The 26,593-nt window shown below is 41.4% G+C and overlaps 1 protein-coding gene across 3 annotated transcripts in view; it reads right to left on the bottom strand.

The window, feature by feature from the left end:
• CPXM2 (carboxypeptidase X, M14 family member 2) overlaps positions 1-26,593 on the bottom strand; it is a 101,730-nt gene that overhangs the window by 34,507 nt on the left and 40,630 nt on the right. For all 3 annotated transcript variants that reach the window (XM_084634372.1, XM_084634373.1, XM_084634374.1), the window contains exons 4-6: positions 24,899-25,038; positions 4,666-4,750; positions 3,856-4,006 (exon numbers count right to left, since the gene is read on the bottom strand). In XM_084634372.1, coding sequence (XP_084490498.1) covers positions 3,856-4,006; positions 4,666-4,750; positions 24,899-25,038 — 376 coding nt within the window. The remainder of the gene's footprint in view (positions 1-3,855; positions 4,007-4,665; positions 4,751-24,898; positions 25,039-26,593) is intronic.

Genomic DNA, 26,593 nt, shown 5'->3' with positions numbered 1-26,593 from the left:
AAAGAATGTATGTGTCAGTCTGTATCTGTCTAAGTAGCAACATTTTGGGAAACCAGGGAGGAAATTAAATAACCAGTGCCGCCTTCATCACCTTTCTCTTCTGCTAGTGACTGTTGTACCATCCTCCTGCTGCAGGAAAGACTTTTTGCATCTTTCCATCTACACATAAACATGCCTTGTCCTCAGTAAAACAGGAAATCACTTGATATGTCTGCTGAGCCAGCACCTCCATGGGTGTGTAATATGTTTGTAGAGTTTTCAGTAGGGATAATGGATAGTTTAATCCTCCCTCTAGCAAGAGGGGCTGATCAAAAGTATCCTACACAAAAATACACAATACACAAAAATGCATATTATGAGTATTACATGAATATTTTTATGATAAATATGAGAGCAATCTTAAAAGATTCAGTTCAGATAATCATTCCCCACTTTGGTCTTAAATCAGACTACAGATCTTATAAGGAAAGATTTTCTCATGAGTTTTCCAGTGCTATTTACTGTAGTTTCCAGTCCTGGCTATTTCCAGGAAATGCATAAAATGGTAAACATATTTTCAAGGTAGCTAAACTTTTTAGCATCTCCTGAATGTTTGGTTTGAGCTTTGAATGAAGATATGTGTTGGTTCTTATTTTGTCTAAATTGGCCCCACAGCCCGAGAGGTAAAAATCTTTCTTCCAGTGATTATCCTTCCTCTGTAAATTAGTGCTCATCACATTTGAAAATCAGGTTACTTATTAGGAACTCAAAGAAGTACTTAAAAGGAAAAATTCAAGCTCTTATTATTCAAGTTCTTGGCCTTAGGCACCTAAATAAGTTTCTTGATTTCAACCCCCAATTGCCGTAAGCACGAATAAACTTTTTTTATGGAATATAATGGGAGGCATGAGGATATTCAACACTTCTAGAAATCAGGAAACATAATTAGGTGCTTAGGTAAGGATTTAAAGGTAGGATTTTCAAATGCACCGAGGCCTACTGCTGCTTCCAGTGAAACCAGTTCAGAGTTACACCTCTTGTAATCTTTAGCCTAGTGGTTATGGCATTCACATGGGATTCTGAAAATGTTCAGATGTTGTTCCACCCAGTCCAATTGCCTACTGTATAAATCCCCATCAAAATCCTAAGCCTTTTCAAACATTCAAAAAATAAACAACCCTCGATATTTAATGTGTATTTTTCACCGGCTATGATACTGCCTGCCTTAATGCCAAAGACAGACAAAACCAGCCACTGCATAGAATGGCTCCCATGAACAACTAACATGCAGAAACATGGATATAAGTAAGGACCTGAAACTGCTTCCATTCTAATCCAAGGTGAAAAGGAAATCAGAACTTGGTCACTTCAACCCAAGTGAAGGTGAGCTTGTGGTTACAATGGGTCATATTCTGATCTCAGTTACATCATTATCAATTATTGTAACCCACTGAAGTCAAATGAGTTACTGTGAACTATCTCATGATGGGAGAGCAGAATTGACCTGTCAATTGTAGTTTTTCCAGTATTTATAACATAGTTATTATATTACTAAAAACATTTACTTTCCAAAGAACCACATTTTGCCTCTTTTCTTCTTTGGCTTGAATAAAGCAAATGCAGTTTTACAGAATTCAAAATAAACGGTGGTAAGAACTTTCCACCTTTCCTGTAGCACATGTTGCTCTCCAGCATGGTGTCAGTGTCCTCCTCATTATCCCATGGTCAACACTATGCTTGTCCCTCCTGTGCAGTTGCTTCTGGTTCCATGGTAATAATAAGAGCTTCTCATTTACTTCTGTCTGACATCCAGTATTGTAAAGAATGTGCCTATAGACACGCTAACCAAAGCCACATGGAATATACTTCAAATGGAAATCTGAGGTGCTCATTACTCTCTGCTAGTCACCGGGTTCTTTCTGCTGTACTTTCGATCAGTGGGATGACCCTACATCAACAGTGGAAGTGGAGACAGCAAGTCTCAGAACAGGAGCAGTTAAAGTAGTATTGATAAGCTCTGGAAAGGCAGTTCTCTTTATGTTTCTAGTATTTCTGAAAATACTATTCATAGCTCCCCCCCCCCCCATAAAAAAAAAGGAAGAGCTATCCCCAAAATACCAGAATTTAAGTTCAAAGAAAAAAGCAGATGAAAGATTTAAAATGAGGAGTTGAAACCTGTAGAAAAGACTGGAACAAACAGATCTACATATATATATACACCGACATACAAGTATCTGTATATAAGCCTGATACTAGGCTACGTTATGATAACCCATAACTGAGATGTAAGCTTGAAGCATTGTGAAATTTTGAACATTCTTTTTCTGGAATGGCTTTGACTTAGTTTCCACCTTGTATGTGGTACCTAGTGAGGCACTAGATATTTTTTGCATGAGTATGATTAATGAAATATCTAACATTTAAAAGATCTTTTGTTGGCTTTCGGGATGTGTGACTTCCACAATCTTAAAGGAAAATGAAATCATTTGCCAACATTTAAAATTTACCAAGAGTTGGTAAATTTTAAATCCAGGTTGGGTTTTCCCCCCTAAAAGATATGCTCTAGTCCAAGCATAGCTATCAGACCTGAAGCAGGAATTTATTCAGGGAAGTCCTTCAGTCTATCTTATGCAGGAAGTCAGACTAGATGATCACAGTGGTCCATTCTGGCCTTAAAATCTGTGACTCTAGGCAATTCACAAGTAAGCCTTTCAATGCATCATTCTATTAACACTGGTACATGTGCACTCAATAAGGTTTATGAATCTGCACCTCAGCTTGAACAGAAGAGAAATCCCTCATTAGATCAGATGTGTAATTTTGGTTTATTAATAATGTCCATGTGACAAGATCAGGCCAGATGGCTACAGGAGAGTGATAGAAGGCAGATATATTAGCCCCAGATTAAGTAGTTCCCTTTTCCCTGGATAAGATAACAGGGAAGGTTGCAGAACAATCAGGAACTTTCTGGAAACAATTAAGGCAGACAGGCTGATTAGAACACCTGCAGCCAATCAAGAAGCTGCTAGAATCAATTAAGACAGGCAGGCTAATCAGGGCACCTGGGTTTTAAAAGGAGCTCACCTTAGTTTGTGAGGTATGTGCGAGGAACTGGGGGCAAGAGGCGCAAGAAGCTGAGAGTGAGAAGGCATACTACTGGAAGACTGAGAAGTACAAGCATTATCAGACATCAGGAGGAAGGTCCTGTGGTGAGAATAAAGAAGGTGTTGGGAGGAGGCCATGGGGAAGTAGCCCAGGGAGTTGTAGCTGTAACGCAGCTGTTACAGGACCCACTGTAGACAGCTGCAATCCACAGGGCCCTTGGCTGGAACCCGGAGTAGAGGGCGGGCCCGGGTTCCCCCTATCCCCCGCAACTCCCTACTTGATACTGGAGGAGTTGACCTGGATTGTGGGTTCCACCAGAGGGGAAGGTCTCTGGCCTGTTGCCTGATCCACTAGGTGGATCAGCAGAGACTGCGGGGATTGTTCTTCTTCCTTTTCCCCATGCTGCCCAGTGATGAGGCTAACTGAGTGAATGGCAGATTTGAGCCATGAAAGTGGCCAAACTGAGGGCTGCCATGAACCTCTGAGGCGAGCAACTCCGCCAATAAGCACAGGACCCATCAAGGCAGAGGAGGAACTTTGTCACAGTCCGTTATAAATATCTTTTTGTTGCAATTGAATAGAATTACACTGACACTATCACTGTAACTGGGTAAAATGTATTTCTGTTACCTTTTACACAACTTTGATTGCCCATTCAAGAGAAAGCTATTAATGCCAGGATAGGCTTTAGGACTCCTTCCGAGCTGAGTAATGTGGTCTTGGCAAAGTTTGTGGGCAATCCTGCCAATTGTAATGGAGAACTGTGCTTACCTGGCAGGGGGCAGCCTAAGATTTCCAGTCTCATACAGATGCTCCCTTCTTCGTACCATGACCGAGGGTTTATACGGATATAACGTGCAACAATTGGTACTGGCAGTTCATTGAGTACCGGGATCTCTTTCTCGCTGTTTCCTTCAAAAATCTATTCCGATTCAAACATACAAAAACGTCAAGTTCAGTTCACATGACTCTCCAAAACTTTGGTAAAACATCTGGAACTATATCCAACTTAAAGGTGGAATGAGATTGTGCCCTGATAGGTAGGTGAGGGGAACCCAGAGATAATTGCTTTTCAGGGAGAATACGCTCTCAGCTCAATTATTAGTGGGCCAGAGGAAAAGGGGAGTGTCACAGCCCCATCTTCTCCACAGCCTCTCTCAAATAATGTGCACTCTGCAGGCATCCTCATCTGCTGTAAATCAGTGTAGTTCAACTTACATCAATGGATTTACACCAGCTAAGGATCTGGCCCATGGAGGGGACACTGTATCTGATCTATCCCGTCCTGTGTGCAAAGAGTGGGAGGGGGCCAGTTCTTCAAAATAATAGATGGTACCCTGCAGATCTGATACCCTGCTGATCTACAGTGCAGAGTGGGTCAGGGATGGCAGAGCTGGGGCAGGAGCACTCAGACAATGAGAAGGACTAGGGGGATACATACATCATTCCCCTTTCAGCCTCACAGAGCCTCTCAAGAAGATATATTACTACGTGGCATATCAAAAGTCAATATGATTCTTTTTTTCCCCAAGTAATGCTTTCCCACTATTCCTTGTGGCTCTCCTGTTCTGTGGTACTCACCATATCTCCAGATCCATTTTTGACAGTGATCCATGCGTGACTGTCATTGCTCACCATTACTTTATAAGATGTCACCCAGTCACTCCTAGACAGAAGGCAAAGGGTTTTGTTGTTTGTTGTGGTATATTTTTTTTTGTAAATTGATGCAAGTGTGTTTAATATAGCAACACTCCATAAACCTGCTAATTATGGAAATCCCAATTGGCAAAGTAATGTCAGCATTTGGCTGGTGAACTGAAATGCAGAGCTGGTTTTGGCAGACGATTTAAAAACCTAAGAAGATGGAAATGAACAGCACAACCAAGATAATGTTCTGGGTTTCCAGGAAGAGGATCAGCCTTCTCCTTCCCCCAATGTCTAAACACATTCTAGCACATTTGATGGTTAATCCAAACCATCAACTCCAGAGAATGCATTATGCATCAACTCCAGAGAATTTGCATTATCCATGAATGTTGCCCACCCCAGCCACAAAACATTTATAATTCCTATCATTACTGTCAGTGAGGATGAAAAAGTATATAAAGACTCTAGGAGTAAAATCCCCTGAATTTTAGCAACAGCATTTCCATTCAGTGGCTCATCCTACTTCTAATTATAGGCTGTTTCCATTTCTAGGTGCAAAAATTAGAGGTGCATGAATCCTGAAAAGTTTGGTGTTTTAAGAAGGGGCATTTGAACTGAACCCTGAAGTTGGGTTCATAGCAGATGGAAAGGAACCAAACTCTCCAGTTCACAAAAAAGTATCTTACAGCAGGATGGGGACCTAGCCAAGTGGGGATTTTGGGCACTACTGCAATATGAATAAAAAACAGAAATAATATGGTCCAAACTCCATAGACTTGAACTTTTAAGGAGCCCTCCCCTCCTCATCACCTGCAGCCAGACTCTCTCTACTTCTAAAAGCCAGCCACAGGCCAGGACCTCCCATTCTTACCTTATGGCCCTTGTCTCACTCAGCTAATCAGGGGTTTACAGAGGAGTAAGAAGCCACCGCCTCTATACTTAAGTGAATCAGACCTATCCAGATCCTGTGGTCAATCTGATATGAAGCACAGCCCCTATTCTCTGGTACTCCCTACTGTGAGTGCAGTGGAGATAGTAGAGGGGGGTAGGGAAAGGGTGAAGTATTGGCTCCAACCCCCCTACTCATGGGCCAGAGGGGCTAGTCAGGAAGGAAGGAAGCAAGCTACACCCTTTGAAGGGCAGCAGCCACTTATTTCCTTCCCAGCGCCTCCTTCCTGGGTTCAAGAGCCAATGTGGATCAGGGAAGGAATCGTCTCCCAGAGACGTATGTCTGAGTCACAGTGCCTGGCTGGGGTTATGTCTGCGATGATGTAGCTCATGCAGCTCCTTTACCTGGGGCTAAAGTCATAATTTAGCCCCTAGCTAATTCTAGGAAGTACTATGGTTTGTTGGTGGGCAGTAAGGGAGGCAGGGTGGCATGAGGGAGCTTCACCACATTTCTAGCCTTCTGAACAATCTCATCCCATGTTCACCAAACTTCTGCAAGACTGGAGACTGATGTTTTCCTCCCTCTTCCATCATGAGGTGACCTCCCAAATAATGATTTAACCAACCCTTGCTAGCAAAAATATAATGACTTGTGGGGCCTTTACCCGCTACTGAGTTATCTTACTAGCAGGAGTATTCTCATTAAAGTAAATAAGATTGTGGATGGTCTAAGTACTTAGGGCCAGACTTACAAAAATACTTACGCACCTACAGATGCATATAGGTACCTAGAGGGATTTTCAAAAGAGCTTAGGCAGGTTAGGTGCCTGGCTTCCATTGAAAATCAATAAGAATTAGGCTCTCAGCAGGACTTTTTAAAAGATCTCTGTAAATTAGGTACCTATGTGCATCTTTAAACACCTTTGTAAATCTGTTTCCCATGAGCATTTTCCAGACCAGTTAATTGATTTGCATTTTGAATTAATATTCAGCCTTTTAAAAAATCTGAACTTTACCATTTCTACTAGTTTAAACGGCAAAATCTTGAATATTATCAGAGACTGGACTTTTTGCCTTTGTACTTAAAAGCTGAAAAAGCACCCACAATACACATGCTACCACAGTATTTTTTAAATAATTGTTAAAATCTAGGTGCCCTACCCAGAACACTGTATTAATTTTCTGTATCTCAATATAGGATCTCTAGAGACAGGGGATTTACTAGGATATAAGTTCTGAGAAATGCCATGCTGGCATCTCAAGTCTTTCTGGCTGTAAAATGTTACAAAACAATATAACTAGCAACTTCAGAGCTCTGTATACATTCAGTTCACTTATAGGAGCATCTTTCCTTCCCTGATCTTGTGAAATAATGTGGTGGTTGCCCTAGGAAAGCCACTGTGATCATAAATTCTACAGATTTACAGAGGCAGATTTACATCGAGCGGAGATGGAAATGAGGAATTTAGGAGACAACCCCTGTCAAAACACAAGAAAAATAAATTTCACTGTCAAAAAGTGAAAAAAGCTCAAGAGCAAAGTCCATACTTTGAAATGTGTTCACACACACACACATGTGCACATGTACACACACACACAGGTATTTATTTTTATTTTTTGCTATTCTCCATGGCCACTTGTCAAGGACAGGATCCATAACCAAAAGGTCAGGATTTATTTGCAAGGTTTTATTGCAAATCCAAAGGCATCATTCCCTTTCCTGCCACCTACTGCAATCTACCACAGAATATTTTTATTTGATTTTTATTTTTCATTCTCATTTTATTTACACAATCCCGTCCTTATTCCTTGGTTTCCTTAAGAAACTGATTTTAAATGTATTGGAAAAATAAATCAAACATTGAGTTTCTTCATGTCCAGATTCCAGATCACCGCTGAAATTCCATATAACTGAGAATGTTATAATAATACTGCAGCACAGATGTAGAATGTAAAAACCACCAGCCTATGACAGTATTAAACATCTCTTTTTTTGATATCGTGGCAAATGTTCTGGTCCTTAACATTTTCTTTTAAAGGAACTAGCTCATTTTGCTGACACAAGAAAGCATGTGGAGGCTAAAATTATATTCTTGACTTAGGAAGTGTTTTTTATGTTACCATCTCCATTTTGATTTTTCTCACTTCACACACTTGTAAGTGTCCACATTTCTACAAAAGGAAAATGGGCACTGATCAGACTTGAACCTGTAACTTCTTGGGAGTGATAACAGGTAACATGCTTCTCAGGATGAAGCATGTCAATTAAAATACAAATGTGGCTAGATCTTACCCCCAGATACATGTGCAGCTTGAAAGCATTGCACTGGATTGGTGGTAGAAGATAAGCCAGGCTAATGTGGCAACCCACACATCTGGCCCTCATTTAGCTGTGGTCTGTGGGTTAGGAGATATCTGATAAAATGCAACAAATAAGCACATCTTTCCTCTTGCTCAGAGCAAGAAAGTGACCCCCTCTCCCCCACAATGTGGATTGATCTGGCTCCTATTGACACTGTTTGCAAAACTCCCTTTGAATTAAATAATGCAGGAGCAGATGCATAGTGCATTGTTCTCTACTTTCTCTGAGAAATCCTGCCACAACCAGCTGGAGTCTCTTTGTAGAGGAAACACTGGGCAACATCTCTGTTTCACCTTGCTGAACTGACTACTTCAGGATTTAGTGCATGCACTAGACTAGACATTAGCATTGAGATTTGAAGACAATAACAATTTCAATAGCACTTCATATCAAAACTTCTCAAGGCTCTTTATAAAGATGTATAAATATTTAACAACAGAACTTTCCCATTAAAGGGAATATAGGAATACTTTTCAGTATTTTTGGCATCTATAGCTCTTTTACAGAGAACATGCTGAGAAGCTGTGTTGAATTAATTCTACAAATATCTGGATCTACAATAGTCCTGTAGTATACTAAATCAGAGTACCTATCTGCCTTGTGAATACATGAAAACCAAATACATGGAAATTCCCTATAACAGCATCATGAAAATACTGAATTCCCTATCAAGCTATTTTTTGTGCACAGGACAGACAGTATAAACCTTGATGGTAGACAGTCTGCCATTAAAGGGCGTAGATGTTGTTTTGTTGTGTCTACTCCACGATGCTCTAGTATAGATATAGATTTAAATGCAGCTTGCATGACCCTCCCACAAACCAAAAGGCATGAAGGAAAAAGACCTACAGATGACAAGAAAGATGGGTCTATTAGAATTCAGCTTGATTCACGTTTCCTACGAAAAACATTTCTTCTTTTAAGTCGTTTCTGCCAGACTGTTCTGTCTCCGTAATAACAATGTATCTACAAAAGACAAAAATGTTCTGCCTTTGTTGTGAAGATTTTATTATCTCTGTGAAGATTTTATTAATCTCACAGAAGCCAGACACAAAAATCAAAACACAATTGAAATGTACTGGGCATGGTGGATCTCTTTATTGTTGTTGTTATTTAATGTTTCTATATGGTATGCAATTTATCCATCTATGGTACTTTGGTGCTCCCATTACTCTTGTATCTAAACACCTCCCAACTTCTCTGTGACATAGGAAAGTGCTATTATCCCCATTTTACAATGGGAAATTGAGGCAGAGAGGCTAATTGATTTGCCCTGGGTCACACAGGAAGTCTGTGGCAGAGCAGGTAGCAAAACCCAAGTTTCCCATAGTGCTGGCTAGCACTCTGACCACTGGACTCATCTTCCTTTCTTTAAATAGGAAACATTCTATCATTCACACCATAAACCTACTGACTACATCTTAAAGTACTTTGATGCCACAAGAACAATAAGGTATCCTCTCCCTCTATGCCCCACTCCATTATAATGTGCCTATTTCTAATACATTATAAATTCCATTCCCTTTCCTTCCTCTCGCTAATTTCCCAGCCTCGCACCCCTTCTTTCCTTTCTCTCATCTTCTGGCCCTTACTTCCTTACTCGTCCTTTTCATCGTCCCTTCTCTCTGATAGACATAGCACAACCCAACATAACTAATGTAACACCAGGTGGTGCTGTCAGCATCAAAGGCCAGGTTCAATATCTAGGAGTTCCTCTCAGCATTACACAACAGAACCAGTTCAAGTCCCGCCCCACTTGCAGTTTGTTGTCTGTGTCTAGGGGTGCATTCAGGTGGGTCCCCCTCCCGCCCCTGGGCGTGAACGGGTGGTGGAACGATGCTGCCACCTGTCGCTGCTTGCCAGCATTGCAGTTGCCACCCCTAGCTAAGATGCCATGTTCTGAGGTTCCACCTCTTAGCCCAGCTCAGTGGGTAACAGGGAAGCTCACTGCTGCTCCATTTGCTGCATCCTTTGTGTTGCCTTTCCCCGCAACATCATCCCCACACCAGGTGTCAGGCTCAACCCCCAGACCAGCTTATCATTGATTTCAGCTCGAGTGATCACTAAGAGCTGATCAGACTCCTGGTTTCTGTCTTTAAATGCTGGTCAAATGGTATGTAGGACTCCACAAACAGAGTGCCCAACCAACCCCTGTCCCTATCCCCTTACACTGAGCTTTGGCATCAATACTCCATGCTGACTGAGTGAGCTTCGAGTTAGGGTGATCTCCTCTCAATTAAGTTCCTACTTAGTACAGTTCAGCTGTACATAGTCATACACTAAGGATAATATTACCCCTGCATCTAAGACTTAAGTGAATTTTAAAACAGCTATATGTGATCATTCTGGTAAAGCAGGTCTGTCTGCTGATCTCCTAAGCCCAGTAGGTATGTCTATGCAAATATGGTCTACTCCTGGAGTCTTTCTCCCAAGTTCATCAACAGATGGCAGGAGAGAGCTCATTTCAACCCTGGTTTACACCAATACAGTCAATGCCAGGTGCAGAAATGGCACAGAGACAGAAAGCAAATTGTCATCTGCCTGCTTTCTCGCCAGTACATAGATCCAGAATTGTAATTGTTTGGGGGTTTTATTTAAACATGGGCTTAAGCGCATAAAAATGTAATGTAAATCTCTATAACGATGAAGAGCTAACTAAGCAACAATAAAAAGTCTCGTGGTCTCATCCCAATCCCTAGTGGATGCTTGTCCACCTCACTGAGCTACCACACAGTTTAACACAATTCAGTATTACTGGCAGTGGCTCAGGACTGAAATAGCGGTGATGTTGGAGATTAGACTACAGTACAAAGGGAGACTTAATGCTGTCTACATTGGCTCCAGCTGATCAGATTATTCTTTTGCTGTCATCATAATCCAATCTAACTGCTTTACAAACACCAAAAATGAATGGAAAATAAAAATGGGAAAAGAACAGGTTTGCATCCTCTGTTACAGCATGCATTTTCAATCAAAGATCTCTGAAACAAAAAAAAACGTGGCAAGACAAAACAGATTTTTAGGCCAGGCTGAAATTTTCCAACACCTTCTTATTAATGCCATTTTATCGAGAGAGAGACACGGTGGGTCTTCCTCAGGCCTGAAGAGGAGCTCTGTGTAAGCTCGAAGCTTGTCTCTCTCACCAACATAAGTTGATCCAGTAAAAGATATTACCTCACCTACCTTATATCTCTAATAATCTGAGACCAACACTGCTACAACACCACTGAACATATAGATAGATAGATAGATAGACATGGATGACAAAAACAGCATGTTGGAATTTAAGTGAACTTCTGCGTCAAAATGGAATTTGTAGTCAGAAGCAATTAAATATAAAAAGTGTTAATATTAAAACGCCCACTATCCAACTGCTTCTCCCTATAGGCAACATTCAAAAGCTCTTAGGCTAACCACATGTGGGCCAATACATAAGCAAAATTAATTAAAATAAATATATTGAGTTTAAATCATGCAGTTTATCAAGCAATGGGGTATTTTTTAATAACTGAAATTTTAAAATGTTTAACTTTTAAAATAATAATAAAAAATAATAATTGAGCTTTTGTGACCAAAAGCTTTATACTGAGTTTGGGTGAAATTCAACTTTTCATAGAGCCTGTGCACACCCAGAGTTAGATTTTCAGAAGAGTTTAGGGCCAGATTTTCAAGTGATCATTGCCCCCTATTGAGGCCAGATTTTTAAAAGAGCTCAGTACCCATGTAGGATCCGAATAAGAATCAGATTTGCAAAAGAACTCAGGACCTAGTAGCTGTCACGGTGACACTTAAGGCCAGGTTTTTAAAAGAACCTAATCTCCACCAATGTAATGAGCTCTTCTGAAAATCTGGTGCTGGGTGCTGAATTCTTTTGAAAATTTCATACTTAGGGCTTAAGTGGGATTTAATTTCATTATTTCTGTGTTCACCCAGTTGCCCAAATTCTCTGATGCCCAAATATATCTGACACTTTGTTAGTGCTGTAATTAATTATGAGTAATGCCTAGAAACAGCACTGATCTAGCGGTCAGAGCCTAAAGTAGAGCTGGGATTACAGTTAAGAGTCACACCAAGGGTGGCAGCCAGAGTCAGATTTAGAAGCCATGCCAAGGGTTAAAGTGGAGTTAGAGTAAGAGTCATGCAACACTTAACCAGGTGTAAGGCTCAACCCGCAGACCAGCTTATCATTGATTTCAGCTCTAGTGATCACTAAGAGCTGAATCAGACTCCTGGTTTCTGTCTTTAAATGCTGCAGGATGAATGAAGGTCAATAACTAGAGTTAGGGCAAGGCAGCAGAATGTGGTAACAGGTATGAAGTGGGAACCAGGCAAGGAAGCAGAGACTTTGTCTCTGGGGGTTGGTCAGCATTGGGCTTGGCAACTAGTTGCTCAGACAAAGGTTGTGGCAGCAACGGGAAGCTTTATACTAAGAGGTATCCAATCAGCAGTCTTCTGCCAGTGAGCTGATCCTGCTGAGTCAGCATGTGTAGCCCTTGCTTGCTGGGTATCAGCTGCAGTTTCCTTGTGTCCCATTTTGCTAGGTGCTGCACAAGTTTATAACAAAGAGACAGTGACTGGCTCTAAGAGTTTACAATCTAATTGAGAACATTTATCATTTACAGCTTGATCTGCACAAAAAAAGTTCACCTGGAAATTGCTTTGTTCTGAAATACGTCCCTCACCACATTGCCCCTGATGAATCTTCCTGAACAATAAATACAAAAGTTTGGTTCACCTTCACTTTAAACTTTGTTGTTGTTTTTTTTGGTGACATTTGCTACTCTTAATTGTGTCTCTTGCCTATGTCTAGCATTTTGTATGGTTGCTAAGTGCTCAGTTGAGTAAATTTTCTTGGCTTCCTCATGTATCCACATGAAATACAGAAATTCAAATGGTCTCAGACCTGGGCTGGAAGGGTGAGGGGCAATTTTTAGAAAATGCCCCTGAAAAACCCATTGAGGAGGGATGCAAATGAAAACATTTGTGTGCACAGGTGTTCGGTTATTTGAAGTGCATGTGCAGGCGTTAACATGCATGCAGGTGTTAGCACCAAGAAGATGCAGGTGCAAGTTTGATCGAGCTATTTGGCACATGCAAAGTGGAGGCTGGCCTTTGAAAACTTTGGTCTGGTCTGTGAATATAAGTATCAGTAACAAGTGTCTGTCTCGTTCATCAGGTATCACATGTCGTAATATCCTTTTTGCTCCAGCAAGTCAGAACTACTGATGGAGAGTAGAGTGCACATTTTTAAATCAAGCCTTGATGATCAATGTTATATATAGTAAGAGCAGCATAGATGTAGATTTATAGATATTAAGGTCAGAAGGGACCATCATGATCATCTAGTCCGACCTTCTGCACCACGCAGGCCACAGAATTTCACCCACCCACTCCTGCGATAAACCTCTCAACTATGGCTGAGCTATTGAAGTCCGCAAATCATGGTTTAAAGACTTCAAGGTGCAGAGAATCCTCCAGCAAGTGACCCATGCCCCATGCTACAGAGGAAGGCAAAAAATCCTCAGAGCCTCTTCCAATCTGCCCTGGAGGAAAATTCCTTCCCGACCCCAAATATGGCAATCAGCTGAACCCTGAGCATATGGGCAAGATTCATCAGCCAGATACCCAGGAAAGAATTCTCTGTAGTAACTCAGATCCCACCCCATCTAGCATCCCATCACAGGCCATTGGGCCTATTTACCATGAATAGTTAAAGATCAATTAATTGCCAAAATCATGTTATCCCATCATACCATCTCCTCCACAAACTTATCGAGTCTAATCTTGAAGCCAGATAGGTCTTTTGCCCCCACTGCTTCCCTTGGAAGGCTGTTCCAGAACTTCACTCCTCTGATGGTTAGAAACCTTCATCTAATTTCAAGTCTAAACTTCCTGAAGGCCAGTTTATATCCATTTGTTCTTGTATCCACATTGGTACTGAGCTTAAATAATTCCTCTCCCTCTCTAGTATTTATCCCTCTGATATATTTATAGAGAGCAATCATATCTCCCCTCAACCTTCTTTTAGTTAGGCTAAACAAGCCAAGCTCCTTGAGTCTCCTTTCATAAGACAGGTTTTCCACTCCTCGGATCATCCCAGTAGCCCCTCTCTGTATCTGTTCCAATTTGAATTCATCCTTCTTAAACATGGGAGACCAGAACTGTACACAGTGATCCAGGTGAGGTCTCACCAGTGCCTTGTATAACGGTACTAAAACCTCCTTATCTCTACTGGAAATACCTCACCTGATGCATCCCAAGACCACATTAGCTTTTTTCACGGCCATATCACATTGGCAGCTCATAGTCATCCTCTGGTCAACCAATGCTCCAAGGTCCTTCTCCTCTTCCGTTACTTCTAATTGATGCGTCCCCAGCTTATAACTAAAATTCTTGTTATTAATCCCTAAATGCATGACCTTACACTTCTCACTATTAAATTTCATCCTATTACTATTACTCCAGTTTACAAGGTCATCCAGATCCTCCTGTATGATATCCCGGTCTCTCTCTAAATTGGCAATACCTCCCAGCTTTGTATCATCCGCAAACTTTATTAGCACACTCCCACTTTTTGTGCCAAGGTCAGTAATAAAAAGATTAAATAAGACTGGTCCCAAAACTGATCCTTGAGGAACTCCACGGGTAACCTCCCTCCAGCCTGACAGTTCACCTTTCAGTAGGACCCGCTGTAGTCTCCCTTTTAACCAATTCCTTATCCACCTTTCAATTTTCATATTGATCCCCATCTTTTCCAATTTAACTAATAATTCCCCATGTGGCACCGTATCAAACGCCTTACTGAAATCTAGGTAAATTAGATCCACTGTGTTTCCTTTGTCTAAAAAATCTGTTACTTTCTCAAAGAAGGAGATCAGGTTGGTTTGGCACAATCTACCTTTTGTAAAGCCATGTTGTATTTTGTCCCATTTACCTCAATGTCCTTAACTACTTTCTCCTTCAAACTTTTTCCAAGACCTTGCATACTACAGATGTCAAACTAACAGGCCTGTAGTTACCTCGATCGCTTTATTTACCCTTCTTAAAAACAGGAACTATGTTAGCAATTCTCCAGTCATATGGTACAACCCCTGAGTTTACAGATTCATTAAAAATTCTTGCTAATGGGCTTGCAATTTCATGTGCCAATTCCTTTAATATTCTTGGATGAAGATTATCTGGGCCGCCTGATTTAGTCCCATTAAGCTGTTCAAGTTTGGCTTCTATCTCAGATATGGTAATGTAAGCAGAGTCAGAATGAGCTCTACCCTGACATTTGGTGGTGAGCTGTGGAAAAGGACTTCAGGGACTGATCTCATTTGCATGGGCACACCCACCCTGCCTAGCATGATGGACTGCTTGCCCAAATGGCCACTTTGGCTGCTGTGGGATCCCCAGTCTCTTTGTTATTGGGGCAGGAGTAATAAAGTGTTGTTATCCTGGTTAAGTGAATCAAGGACAGTAGAACTGTACTTGGTATTTTATGATGAAGGGACTCACCCTCAACTAAGTAGCACTCACTAGGCAAGGGACATGGATTCCAAAGCCCAGCAAATTGAGAGAAGCTGGGGACAGGCATGTGTACCTGGTAGTCTGGTTCCAAAACACCACTTTGACCCCCCCCCCTCCACTGTGTAATAACCGAGCTAATTTTGACTCAGTTAGGAATCTTGTTAGGCGCTGCAGAGCTGAAATCACTGATTCCTAGTTCTAAGCATTAGACCTACTTTGGGCTAGTGGTTCTGAGTGTGCTAGCACTGAGGACCCCTCCCCCCTTACTAACAGCTGAAATCACTAAAGAGTTGAACTCACTGAGAGCTGTGTTAAGAGGGGGAGGGCTAGCAGGATGGCTAGCAGTGTGGATAGTGGAGAGGCGCAGCTGGCGGTGAAGACTGCAGCAGAACCCCATGGAGAGGCCTGGTAATCAGAAGTCAACCCAACCAGCAGAGCATGCAAGATGTCCCCCATACCTTCCCCCCACTTCCACCCAGACTGGGAGGTAAACTCTGCAGATGAACTTCTGAACTCTGGGGGCTGCACTGACCAAGGACAGAAACCATGGGTGGGGTGACTGTTGGATTGCTGGACTTAAGACCCGGAGGGGAAAAGGACACTGCCAAACTTACTTGGGGGTGGGTCTTTTGCTCATGGTTTGTGGTATGGATCCTGTTTGTGATGTTTTCCCAACATAATACCACATTGTTTCCCTCCTTTATTAAAAGGCTTTTGCTATATTCAGACTTGGTGCTTGCGAGAGGAGAAGTATTGCCTCTTAGAGGCGGCCTGGGGGGTGGTATGTAATTGTCCCAGGTCACTGGGTGGGGGCTCGAGCTGGTTTCACATTGTGTTATTGAAACGGAACCCCTAGATACTGAACCTGGCCCTTGGTGCTGCCAACTCTGATGGGCAGAAGGGTTACATATTGCTATCTGATCTCAGGCCAGGAAGTGGAATGACCTTCCTCGTGGTATTTGTAGATGTTTTATGTATACTTGTTTCAAAATGTTTCCATGTCATCTTTTAATTAAAAAATTGAAACAAATTTCAGTCAGAGGTCATCATCTTACTCTTCTCTATTGTGGCTATATGTCAGCATTGACAGAACTCTACCCTGCGCAAGTGTTTTACCTGTTGCTGTTCTAGTACCTCTTATCAGCCTCACTGCCTAAAGAAAGTTCTGTCCATGTCAAACTATGCTCCCCACCTACATGCTGCATGCTAGCTTAAATGTTCAAGAACACCCATCTTGGGACTGACAATTGCTTATTCTCTGACTACTGTCAGCTAGTGATTCAGTGAGCACCCTGAAAAATATTCTCAACGTATGTTACAAAGCCATAACAAAAAATATTTACAAATACAATATGATGCTGTCTCCATCAATGGAACCTGATGCCCTATAAATAAAATTCAGAATAGGTAGACAGGACCACCTACCCTAGACCACCAGCTAAGTATCCTGAAGAGAACAGTGATTAAAGCATTCATTAAAATGGCCTCCAAGCTGTGTTGTGTGTCAAAGCTCCTCCCAGGATACAAGAACCAGAAAGTGACATTAATATAGGTACAAAATTTAAGTTAAATAAATAAATCAAGGGCATTCCACATTTAAGCTGGGGAAGGCTTGCTGTCTTTGGTCCAGATCTTTAGAGGTACTTGGGCACTGCTGCACTCAGCATTGCAACACTTAACTGATTTAGGAGCGTAAACCTTTCAAAAGGGATTTAGACACCTAAAGCTCACCAATTTTCCTAAGTGCCTAAATTCCTTTTGAAAATGAGGTTTACGCTCCTAAATCAGTTACTTGTTACAACACTAAGAGCACAAATGCCTAAATACCTTTAAAAATCTGGACTTTGTTCCTCCATTTAAAAATAAAACCAATTCAAACCATTATGTGGTTCCATTAAAACAGTATCATAGAAGATGCAATATCAGTGCTAGTTAATGCAAAACATCCTTTATTAAGAATAGAATGCACTGCCATAAATATATAATTAATCTGTGATTATGTCAACACTGGATTATTGATTGGGTTTATTTCTATGCATTGAATTTAATCATTTCCAGTGAAATTCTATTAGGCATGAAGGATCTACAACATGATTTCAATGATAGCTAGGACAATTCTTGCAGTGAGAGCTTATCAACTTCAAGAAAGCTGTCACAGTTTCCATAGTCATGGCACTGAGTGGGAGTCAGGATAAATAATAGTTTGTAATGGTATGATACATCATAAAAGCTCTTTGCATGTCAGTGCATAGGAGCTACTGATTTTTACTATAGTATTTGGATAAAACATTGAGACATTTCCATTGAATTTATTAAAGTTTTATTGAAACATGTTTGCAGTCCCTGTATAAGATGTATCTATTGTTCTTGTGATGTAGCCAGTATTTGTAGCACTAACAGCTCATCCTACATTGAAACCAACATTATGCTATAATGTAGCTATTGTTTTTTTTAAGTATAGTGCAGAACTGTGGTGTCCTGGAGATATGCAGTAAGTTGGGGTAACCGTTGATTGTGGAATGGTAACCACTGCACCATATCTGGATGCTGATACAGTTAGACTGACAGACTCGGTATTATCATCAAGTAAAACATACCCCCTGTGCTTTACATCCCAAGTACTGGAGGATAACGTGGTTGGTAATTAAGACAAGGTCCTGGCCCTGCCTGACATGGCTGCACAGTGGGAGCAGGGAGCCTGCACCTTTCACAAAAAGACTGCAACATCTGTGCTCAAGGAATTGCACTGGCTGCTGGTAGACCTGCTATCCCCTGGGTGCAGCTTGCTAAAAAGACTATGAGGAGAAGTGAGGAATAGGTGGACATATGGTACATACCACAGAGCTGTCTGGTGAATGAGGGGTGTGTGCTCTATCTTTTTAAAGGGAACATCACAAATTACTCTTACTCATGATGCAAATGGGAAGCTCTGAGGGTCACTATGATCCTCCAAGGCAGAATGTCTCTTTATTTCCCCACCAGCATGGTACAATGGTACTTGCGATGGGTAGTGTCTTAGAGGCACAATGTAGCCCTAAACATTTTTATTGCATTGACGACTATTGATTACTCACCAACATTATTAAATCGTTATGATCCCATTAACAAAATTCCCCAGCAGACTGAAAATTTCAGTGTGCAACAATTTAAAATGGCTGAATTACCAAACCCCCATGAAAAACAACCTTTACAATGGAAATAACTCATCTTTAAGTATTATATTCTGAATCTGTGCTGCACTATTGAATCCACAGTAGGTTAGCTCTTATTTTGAAAGGTAGGTCATCTGCTGTCAGTGCTGCATGCACACATTTAAAAGAGATCATATTTTTCACAACTTCCCATAAAAGAAAAGAGACGTCAAAAAGTACTGCTTCACTTTATAAATTAGCTGTTACTACTCAAGAAAGAGATCGTGGAGTCACCATGGATATTTTCTGAACACTTCAGCTCAGTGTGCAATGGAGGTCAAAAGGCTAACAGAATGTTAGGAACTATTAGAAAAGGGACAGAAAATATCGTAATGCTACTATATAAATCCATGGCATGCCTACACTTTGAATACTGTGTCCACTTCTGGTCTTTTGAAAGACTTTTGAAAGTATCTTGTCTCCTCATTGGTCATTTTGGTCAGCTGCCAGCGAGGTTACCTTTAGCTTCTTAACCCTTTACAGGTGAGAGGAGCTTTCCCCTGGCCAGGAGGGATTTCAAGGGGTTTACCCTTCCCTTTATATTTATGACAGATATGGAAGACTGTCTATGCCTCCCTTATGGCTCCTTTACACTGGCAGAGTGGTGTTAAGAGGCTACATCAGCAGACAGAATAGGGGCCCTATGGCCTGGCCTCAAATATGTTCAGTTTACAACCCAGAAGAAGCTTTCTTCTGACTCCCAGCCTGTCAAGCTCATCATGGGGTTAGCAAAACAAAGCAAAAAGGATCCTCAAATACATCATAATCTGTATATACAGTATAAGGGGCTATATATTATTACAGAGCTAAAATTCACAGTCCCTACCCAGTCACATCAAGTTGAAAATACAGTAAAATACCAGATCAAAAAAATAAAATAAAAACCAAAACCTCAGCACAAAAGCACCTGAAAAATAAATTAGTCTTTAAAGCTTTTCTGAGCTGGTAATTTTTGAAGTATGTTGTTTCCTTTTTTAATCAGCAGGCCTTTAATATGACATGAAAGGAATTATTTTGGCAATACCTTATGTTTAAAAGGAATGATGTTCACAGGTTCAATCCTGCTCCCACTGAAGAGAACGGAAGTTTTGCCATTAACTCCAGCAGATTCAAGCAGTCCTCGGACTGCACACTTCTATTTAGACATGTTTTTCTATTCCTAGTACAAAAGATGTGCTAAATTACCCACAGATTGTTTGGGCAATGAGAGACAGACCTCCCTACGGCTTTTAGATAGTAACTTGGAAACTAGCAGCAATTCACATTTACCTCTCTTCTGCCAGAAAAGTGCATGTTTTAAATATCCTCATGTAATTTCTTCAAAAACATTCTGCACATTTTCAAAAGAATGCTTATGGTGTCCCACTCAGAATAGGGTTGAACAGTTGTGTAAAATGTGTGGTTCATAAAACACAAAGATACCTTGGCAGCAATGACTTTTTACACATTACACACTCTTCTAAGAATACTCAGCCACAACCCCCCTGTATCCCAAATAAAGCCCATAGCTAATATCATCCATTTCTCAGGAGAGGACTTCACATCCCTTTCTAAAAGGTTGCGTCACCCTGGCAACTTTCTTTTGTCTGAGAAGGCAGGCAAAATGGCTTTTCAAAGAGCCCTCGTTAATGGCTCTCTCTTAATCAGCTGATATTCATGCTGAAACAATGAAGCTGCTCCTCAAATTCATTACTCCCTTGGACATAGTCATACTCAACAACCCAGAAAGGGCTGGCATTCTATCCACTACCATATTGGTGCTTTGCACAGATCTCAACCCACATTTGTTACACTTTTGGGTTTCACACCACTTCAGGATAAAATCAGAAACCAGCCAGTTTCACTTGCAACTGGACCCAGCTTTGCTTGAGAGGTTGGCAAACTTTTGCAAAAGTTTTGACAAACCTCAGTAGTTTTTAGAGTTGATGATGATGAATTAAAGCAGGCAATTTTCATAAGGCTTCAGACTACCTAACAATGCCTGCAGCATCTAAACAACTCTGTTCACTGAGTCCATGTGTTTATTTAATCACTGAAGGAAAAGGACTCATCAACATCGATGAAATCTCCTCCAGGGGTCCAATTTTGCCTTTCTCTGCTCAGAAACAAGTGTTCACTTGCTGCTGGGAAAAATGAGCAAGTCCCATAGTCAGGGATGGAGGGGAGGCATGAACAAGGTAACAGATTGCGTGGGAATAACCGAGGTGGAGCAATTCATGGCAATTACTTTAGGGGCAAGGGAGGGGACATGCTGAGAGCTGGTGATTTTGATACCGGTTTCTGGCAGCCTCTGTTCTCCTCTCCTCTCTGTTGCCTCTTTTCTTCTCCCACTCCCCATCTAATCTGTGTCCTTTGCTTCTCTCCATATGTCCTTTCATTCATTTCCCTTTCCTCCTTTTCTTTTGCCCCATTCCACCTTCAGTTTATCCCAATCTCACATGGCATTCCTTTCTGTATTTCTCATTCTCTCCACTCCTTCCCTCTTTTCTGTACCTTTTGTCACGCTTTTTAGAGTGAGTTGTTCCTTAGTGTTCTATTTCTCTGATTTTTACTTCCTTGCACTTTTACTTCCATGCTCATTCCTCCTCTCCTGCTTTCCTTTGATTTTTCTCTTCCTCCCCTTCTTTCCATCCCTTCATTTCTTCTCTTTTGTTATTTGGATTTTGTAAGTTTCTCTTCAGTTTTGCCTCACCTGTTGCTGCCACTGGTCTGTCACTTCAGACAAGGCATTACAGGGAGTAGGGCCTCCAGGTGAGTCACTGCGTACAAGGAATGTGCAGCAGAATGGGACTCACAAGAGAGGTACATTGAATGGTGATCCGATTCCCAGACATTTTGTGGTTCAAATAACAATGCTGATGTTGATAGGAATAGAATGGATTGGATTGTGATGAGGCAATAAATGGGACAAGGCAATGCTTTTCATATTCCACCCAGTAAGTGTCCAAGCATGCTCTTCACTTCATCCATTGTTTTTTTTTCCCCTGGAGAAGAATGAACTTGAATGCTCTCCATGATATGCCCTTTAGGCCAAAACCTGTTTCTATGAACAAAACTGTTTCCATAAACGAACTAGAAGGGCTTTATCCCTAGGAACTGTTTGTATGGACTTGATCACCAATGAATCCAGGCTTCAGCTGCCGCTACTGGGTATAAAGGACAAGCAGTTGCTTCCATTAATTACACAAGCTTTGGAGCCACTGCATGCATGCTATGAATAGGCTCATTGGCCATGCTCCCATCCTCCCCCGTCCCCACCAATATTCCTGCTCTTCAGTGAGTGGCAAAGACCTTTGTGCTGCCACACGCCATGGGGTATGGAGATCAGGGCCAGCTCTAGGCACCAGCGAACCAAGCAGGTGCCTGGGGCAGCAAATGTAAAGGGGCAGCAGGATGTCGGGCTCTGGGACGGCAATCCGCCCGCAGTGGTGACGGGAATTTGGAAGTCACTCTGTCACAGAGCGTTTCGCGCTTGGCGGCAATTCCGCGGAGGGGACGTGACTCTTCTTCAGTCGCTGGCAGCAATTTGGCGGCAGCACCATCACTCCACCTCCATGTTCAGTGGGCAGGATTCCACCTCCCCATTCGGCTGCAAGGTTGTTTTTTTTTTGCCGCTTGGGGCAGCAAAAACGCTGGAGCCGGCCCTGGCGGAGATGGCCCTCTGCACATGCCCTCTGCTTTTGAGGAAAAGTTAGGGTGACCAGATGTCCTGATTTTATAGGGACAGTCCCAATATTTGGGGCTTTATATTATATAGGTGCCTATTACCCCCAACCCCTGATTTTTCACACTTGTTGTCTGGTCACCCTAGGATATGTGTACTGTTTCTTTAAATCTATAGCAGGTTCTAACCTAGGCAGAAGCTCTGCAGTGAAGCACAGAGAATAGCTTTGGAGTTAATTTTTTTTCTTGTTGTAATAAAGTTCCATGTTCAGTGTTAAGAGAAAGTGACTTCTTCTGTAATTCTTTATTACTGTAACATGACAGCCCACACCCTCGAAACATGGCATTTCTAGAGAGATTCCAGACTTGTATTCCTGTGTAAACGGGGTGGGGGAAGAGTCCAGCATTTGAATTTTATTTCCAACAGCACAGAGCACTAACTAAACTTGATCTGATCAGTTCCTTGACCCAGTGATAACCTGTCTGATTGGAAGGAGCTAGTATATTTTGGTGCCTTGAGGTTTTTTTCTCACTGGTAAACTCTCCAAGGTTTGAATCAAGTCTCCCACTGGCTAGCAAGTTTGGCTATCTTTTCCTTTAACAGAGCATAACTCAGCAAATGGGTATTCCCTGGCTCTCTTTGCCAACATGTGTTCTCATTCGAATAAGGAATATTCCTTGTGTCTTTTTTTTTAATTAAAAATAGGACAGTACCTCAGGTGATACAACAGCATCTTCTTATATAGACCTTTGGGCAATAAATAGCCACTTTGGCTGCCCTCCCAGTCAACAGCAGCAAGGAACCAGGGAAGAGAGTCAAGTCTACAAATCCCCTTCCCACCTACCTACATCAGACCAGTGAGCAGCCACTCTGGGACAACAGGCCACACAGCCCACCCAAACCACGATGAGGCCCATCACCCTGCCAGAAGCGGCTACTAGGGTAGACTGTAAAAGGCCATTAAACCACCTGAAGTCCTACAGCCATTATTGCAGGCAGCAGAAAAGAGAACTTTCACCTTCTGATATCGCCAAATGTTCCCAGTACTAGACTTTCTCCTTTTGACTCTAACATCTGCTTCTATCACTTCCCCTGCTGATGTACCTCACTCCCCTACCCATCATCCATCATATACTTCTCCATCACCATCTCTATTTTTATCCTCCCTTTTCTATCACGTTCTATCCACCTTCTCTTTCCCCCATTAACTCATCATTAGCACCCCCATTTCCCTATTCCCTTTTTACCACTCTTACTTGCTAGAACAAACAAGGAGGAAGGAAGGAAAGTAGACACACATTAAAGGGTACAGTCATTTAGAAAGAATAAAAATATTTAAAAACAAAACTTAACAACCTGACATCACTGTGGGCCAGATTTTCACAAGAGAGTTCAGAATCCAGAAGTTCAGATGGTGACATCTACAGTCAGATTAAGAGAGCACTGCATGTAACATGCTGAAGTGTTCTCAAAATCTGGACACCTATTTTGGTGCCTACATGAGTGTGTTTGAAAATTCAAGACCTATGTGTTCAGAACTAGCCAAAGCAATCCCATAATATTAGTCACTTTTATCCTTCCTCTCCTTAAATCCCACTTGTCAGTCATCCCTCCTAGTCAATCATCTATTCTGAAGCTAAGCCCTTCAGAGCTAGGACCGCCCCTCACACTTGCTCTCTGTGGTGCCACACGCATTTGTGATGAATAAATGATAGCTAGCAACAACATAATATTTTCTTCCTGATGCAACAAATAAAACCAAGAAAAAAATATATACTGAGAACCCTGTACTAGTTCAGCTTTCAGATAAACTTGCATGACATAGCAGATGTACATTCATCTGGACAAAGATTTACACCATCTCTTTTAGATCATTTAAAATGTATTCGCAAAAAGAAAAGGAGGACTTGTGGCACCTTAGAGATTAACAAATTTATTTGAGCATAAGCTTTCATGAGCTACTGCTCACTTCATCGGATGCATTCCGTGGAAAAACCATCCGATGAAGTGAGCTGTAGCTCACGAAAGCTTATGCTCAAATAAATTGGTTAGTCTCTAAGGTGCCACGAGTACTCCTTTTCTTTTTGCGAATACAGACTAACACGGCTGCTACTCTGAAACCTGTTAAAATTGTATTGCGTTTTTCCGAAAACCATAAAAGCATTGTATATAATGGATAATTATTAAATATTGGAAAACAGACAGGAAACTTAATATCAGCAAATTGCACACTGGTTTAGATAATCGTACTTGGGTACACAGGGTTACTCATCACTTAAGTGGTAATGATGAGGGTTATCAAAGTTTGTTGTCCTGCTTTATTGACATGTGTAGTTTAAGGGTGTGGTAATTTGCTACCTTCAGATTAGTTTTCCATGTACACAATACTGTATAAACAGCATGCATTTTATCTTTTTTCTGTTTAATTGCTTGCTCTAACTATTATCATGTCCCATCATCTCTTCTTTTTCTCTTTCTTTCTTGAGAAAAAATGAACAAATTTAGATCCAAACTTTAGAATCATAGACAGCAAAATAAGCATGTACTTACAACCAGAGAGAGTTTCTTCCTTGTGTGATAATGCCAGTGAACTTTGTTAGCCTTCGAGCATCTAGTTCAATCCACTGGTATGGGTCATTTCGTCCTGCACACCAAGCACCATCATAAAAATCATTTTCATTAACACCTGCCTGAAAAGAAGACAAAGCTGTCTTCATAAATCATCATTGACAACTCAAAAGCCTTTCATGGAAAAAATAAGAGAACATGAAATCATCATTCATTCCATTCCTTCTTTTGGTTACACAGATGTTCTAAGACTCTGATGGAGTTCCCCTTCTCAGGACCTATATACATTGGGAAAGAAAACATCATGGCCAAAGTGGAAAAATATTCTAAAATCATTTAAAAAGCCAAGATCCTGAAATACAAATTTAATTTAGGGTTGACTGGCCTGATTTTGAACAGGGCTTCAACCCAACCTACCTTTCTGTGCCAGCAGTCTCAGAAAGTCTCTGTCCAGCACAAATTACCCATGAAGTCTTCTGAGCTGTGCAAATGTCTCTGTGATAGACTGACTCATTTAGAGGAAAGACTCCCCTGCTGTGGAACCCTTGCCTTCTCCTCCTAAAGTAGTTTTGGAGAACAGATAGTTCATGCAAATGGGATCAACACATTCCACTACTTCTGATTCACAGGGACATTCATCTCCATCACTGGGGACATCCAGGCCTCACAACTAGTCAGGGTCAGAGATTATATCAGAATTTAGGAATACCTGATGCCTCATCCTGCACGTAAACCACTAACCATAAATGTCTCACACTTACTGTATTCTGCCAATAAATAACAAACATACAGTTTCCCAACTTTTTCAAATAAGGAGGAATGACTCAGAACTGGCCATATAAAATCCAGATGAATGCAACTGAATCTGAAGAAATTGCAATTAAGCAATAACTACCTGATCACAAAAAGAAAAGGAGGACTTGTGGCACCTTAGAGACTAACAAATTTATTTGAGCATAAGCTTTCGTGAGTGACAGCTCACTTCATCGGATGCATTCAGTGGAAAATACAGTGGGGAGATTTATTTACACAGAGAACATGAAACAATGGGTGTTACCACACACACTGTAACGAGAGCGATCAAGTAAGGTGAGCTATTACCAGCAAGGGGTGGGGGGAACCTTTTGTAGTGATAATCAAGGTGGGCCATTTCCAGCAGTTGACAAGAACGTCTGAGGAACAGTGAGGGGGGGAGGCAGGGGGGCCGGAATAAACATGGGGAAATAGTTTTACTTTGTGTAATCACCCATCCACTCCCAGTCTTTATTCAAGCCTAAGTTAATTATATCCAGTTTCCAAATTAATTCCAATTCGGCAGTCTCTCGTTGGAGTCTGTTTTTGGAGTTTTTTTGTTGAAGAATTGCCACTTTTACGTCTGTAACCGAGTGACCAGAAAGATTGAAGTGTTCTCCGACTGGTTTTTGAATGTTATCATTCTTGACGTCTGATCTGTGTCCATTTATTCTTTTACGTAGAGACTGTCCAGTTTGGCCAGGGTACATGGCAGAGGGGCTATGTACTAACACAGCTCCTCCTCTGAAACCTACCTGATCACAGGCCATCTCCTGGGAAATTATGGCCAGCCGCAATGTAATTATGTGTGGAGGCACTCTGTAGTAAGCCCCTGTGAATACCCTGCACCCAGGTGGTTATTACTATTATAAAGGACAGAGGCTC

Source organism: Lepidochelys olivacea (genome assembly GCF_965140295.1).
Source record: "Lepidochelys olivacea isolate rLepOli2 genome assembly, chromosome: 7".
In the NCBI taxonomy this organism is placed as follows: domain Eukaryota; kingdom Metazoa; phylum Chordata; order Testudines; family Cheloniidae; genus Lepidochelys; species Lepidochelys olivacea.
This window is presented reverse-complemented; position numbering and strand designations above follow the sequence as displayed.